This window comes from Entamoeba nuttalli, assembly GCF_000257125.1.
Source record: "Entamoeba nuttalli P19 unplaced genomic scaffold asmbl_4741, whole genome shotgun sequence".
NCBI lineage: Eukaryota > Evosea > Mastigamoebida > Endamoebidae > Entamoeba > Entamoeba nuttalli.
The window spans coordinates 1-3,677 of NW_008577012.1; the positions used below are offsets into that span (position 1 = coordinate 1).

The 3,677-nt window shown below is 23.8% G+C and overlaps 2 protein-coding genes across 2 annotated transcripts; both read left to right on the forward strand.

The window, feature by feature from the left end:
* Positions 1 to 1,442: 1,442 nt before the first annotated feature.
* ENU1_111810 (Aminoacyl-tRNA hydrolase) lies at positions 1,443 to 1,715 on the forward strand (the record flags this gene model as incomplete). The annotated part of the gene is made up of 1 exon (XM_008859571.1): positions 1,443 to 1,715. The coding sequence occupies one exon, from the start codon at positions 1,443 to 1,445 to the stop codon at positions 1,713 to 1,715; it is 273 nt and encodes a 90-aa protein (XP_008857793.1).
* Positions 1,716 to 2,006: 291 nt separating this feature from the next.
* On the forward strand, positions 2,007 to 3,425 carry ENU1_111820 (hypothetical protein; the record flags this gene model as incomplete). Its single annotated transcript, XM_008859572.1, has 1 exon — positions 2,007 to 3,425. The coding sequence occupies one exon, from the start codon at positions 2,007 to 2,009 to the stop codon at positions 3,423 to 3,425; it is 1,419 nt and encodes a 472-aa protein (XP_008857794.1).
* Positions 3,426 to 3,677: the final 252 nt, after the last annotated feature.

Sequence of the window (3,677 nt, forward strand, 5' to 3'; positions counted from 1 at the left end):
AATTGATTAACTTGCTTATGACTATTTATACTGTGAAACAATGCATCAATAAATTGTATATATTCTTGAAATGTTTCTTTTTTATTAATCAATGAATTTATCCAAAGTTCTATTTCTTCATTATTGTAGTTCATGAAACAATTGTTGTTGTTATTCTTAAATTTCATAAATTCATCTTCAATTTTATCCATGTATAATTTTTATTTCAAAGTTTTAGTTTAAAAGAAAAAAATTTACAGTAGATAATTAGTTATAATACCATTTATTTCTATTGTATCATATTTGAAGCAAAACTTATCATATTCATTTATTCTTGAATTTTTATCATTTTTATGGTATATCTTCTTCTGGTGTATTTAACAAACTTTTAATAATTTTTATTATCTTCTTTTTAATTTGTTTCTATCAAAGCAGATTCTGATTAATATATGAATGTTTTATATTTTGATCAAACTACTAACTAACTCTAATACAATCAATTTATTTTTTTTTTCTTGTTCTTTTTTTTTCATTTAAATATTTGTGAATCATCATATCTTTTGTTATATGTTCTATTTATCTTTATATTTAAATACCATTCTAATCTTTAAAGTAGGTTATGTTTTAAAGATTAAATGTTGTATTTTTCCCGTTTTTTGTACTGTTAATTTATTTTTTGTTCTTTTTATTATTTTCTTGTTTGTTAGACATATATCACTATTTGTTGTTGCTAATGTAATACTTTTAACTTTATTTGAAAATAATATATAAAATTCTATCAAAAATGTCATAGATATTATATTGATTTATTGCATATTTTTTTCTAATTTGAGTGGACAATATTTTATTATTCTGTTTTATTTCTTTGTCTCTTATGAGTTTGATTATTCTTATGAGTCTTTTGGTTGTTTTTGTATCAACTCTTCATAGTTATGGATTATTTTTATATTTCTATGAAATAATAGATAAAGTAACTAAGCACTATTATAAATAATGAATATTTATTTCATTTGTCTCAATGGATTGAACGAAAGACAATATCTTCTTCACTTTTCAATACTTTTATCTTAATTATTTAAATATCCAATAAGTTACAATAAAAATATAAAAATATGTAAATTGGTAAAAGCATAATTTGTTAAATAAAGGTTTATTCAAATAAAAAGATAATAATATATTTTTAATGTCAACAATACACAGAACAACACTAAAATTAATTAAAAATACTTAGTTTGGTTTTACATATTAAAATAAAGTTAGAACCAATTAACTTTAACAATATACTAAATTCTATCAATAGTATAATTTGATGATATTAAAAATAATATACATAAATTTATTTTAGATTAATTTGAAAAGAATATTGAATGTACCAATGAAATATATTTAGTAAATCTGATAATTTTTTTATGGTAAAATAAAAGATTTTGAAGTTTGACAGAAATAAATTATTCAATCTTGTCATGAGTGAAACACAACAAGAACCACTTTCTCAAGAAGAAACAACAACAACACAACTAGAAGAATATAAAATGGTTTTTTGTGTTAGAAATGATTTAAAAATGGGTAAAGGTAAAATTGCTGCACAATGTGGTCATGCTGTGGTTGAGTGTGTTCTTAAATCATTACAAACTCAGCCAGATGTTTTAAAATATTGGCATGAGCATGACCAAACTAAAGTTGCATTAAGAGTTGATTCATTAGAACAATTGTTTGTGTATTTCATTAATTTATAATATAGACTAACACAGTATAGATTAGAATTGGAGAAACAAGCAAATCAAGAGGGTATTGTTAATGGATTGATAACTGATCTTGGTAGAACACAAATTGCTCCTAATACAATCACTGTTTTAGGTATTGGTCCAGACACCGTTAGTAAAATTAACAAAATTACTGGTCATTTGAAGTTATTGAATTGACTTCTTTTTTTTAATATGAATTAATATTTAAAACAAAATAACGAAATGTCATTTTTACTTAAAAAAAGAGAAAAAAAAAATAAAACTCAAAAAGACATAGAATTTATGATTGGTATTGCACTGTTGGGATTCTTTATTGGGCTTAGTCCCATATTCCTTATTATATTAATTTTATATTCTCAAACCTTTCTTAAGTTGATTCAAAAATATAATATCCAAAAAGTTAATAAATTAAAATTAGCAAGAACAGTATTTGATAACCCAAATACACCTCATTCAAAATGTAGAACTAACTTTGTCATACCATCATCATTTGACTGTCTGATATATTTTAATAATCCTTCACTTTTACCAACTAAGGCAGTAATAACAACCAATAATAAATCAATTATTTTAAGAATTGAAGAAGAAGAATATCAGATACTTTTTAATGATTTAAATACATTACTTATCCCTGGTACTATTCTTCGTTATCTTCCAAATGACCGTTTAACTTTATGTTCTAATAAATCCATTCTCCCAAACACCAACTCTATTCAAATTCATTTTAACTCAGGTATTATCCTTGAACATTTCTATCTTTCTTTACTTCAACAAATATCAATGTACTACCCTTCCAAACTCATTAAACTTAATTCTGGAATTTTTCCAAATGTTCCAACTGACTTTGAAAAAGCACGCCGTTCTTTACAATTTAAAGAACATTTTACTAATTTATTAACACGACTAGATAATCTTAACGCAACAGAATCATTACAATGGTTTTATGGAATAAATTATCTTGTTCATCGTATTTTCTTTACCTTCTATGATAACAATTCCTTCCTTTCTTTAATAAAAACAATTATCCAAAACAAAATCGAAAAATCTTCACTCCCCTCATTTGTTGAGGCAGTTAATTGTACTGAATTTCAAATGGGACCTTCATTACCAATCTTTAACGATCCATCTATTCGTAGATTAAATTCTCCAAATAAAACATTTCTTGAAGCAGTTATTCATTATTTAAATGGATTTAAAATGAAATTCGAAATAAAAGTTCATGTTTTCTTTGGAACAATTACTTTAAATGCAGAAGTAAAATTAAATAGTCTTGATTCAATGATTCGACTAATGTTTCAAGACCTTCCTACAAACATTATTTGGTTTGCTTTTGTAACTGAACCTGTTGTAAATCTTGACATTGAAATACCTACTTTTAAAACTCAAAATATGCCTGAAAAAATTAAAGACAAAATTGAAGGATTCTTAATGAACTTTATTCAGAAAGAAATTCTTGGCAGTTTTGTACTTCCCTCAATGAAATCTTTTGAAATCCCAGACATAACTGGAAAAACAATGTTAACAGCAATTGATAATAAATTAGAAATATTCAAAAATGAAATGCCAACTGCAATAGAAGACTATCATCGTCATAAAAAATTCTTCAAAAGAATAACTGAAGACAAAAAAATTACTCAATCAAAACGTGAATTTATTAAATGTTGGGATACTTCTAGACCTTCTCCTTTCACTACAAAATAGTTTTAAAATTTTGTGAATAAACATAAATTGACATAATAAATTTGTGTTTCACTATTTTTGTAACTCATTCTTTTTATTCTTCTTTGTTTCTATTCTTTCTGTTCTCTTTAAAATTTCTTTCTTATCAAATAATTCAATTAATCTTCATTTCTCAATAAAATAAACAAAAACGTCCAGTTTAATAATACATTGAAATATCGTTGTTAATTATTATTGGAAGTATTTGGATTATTTTTATATTGATGATTGGAA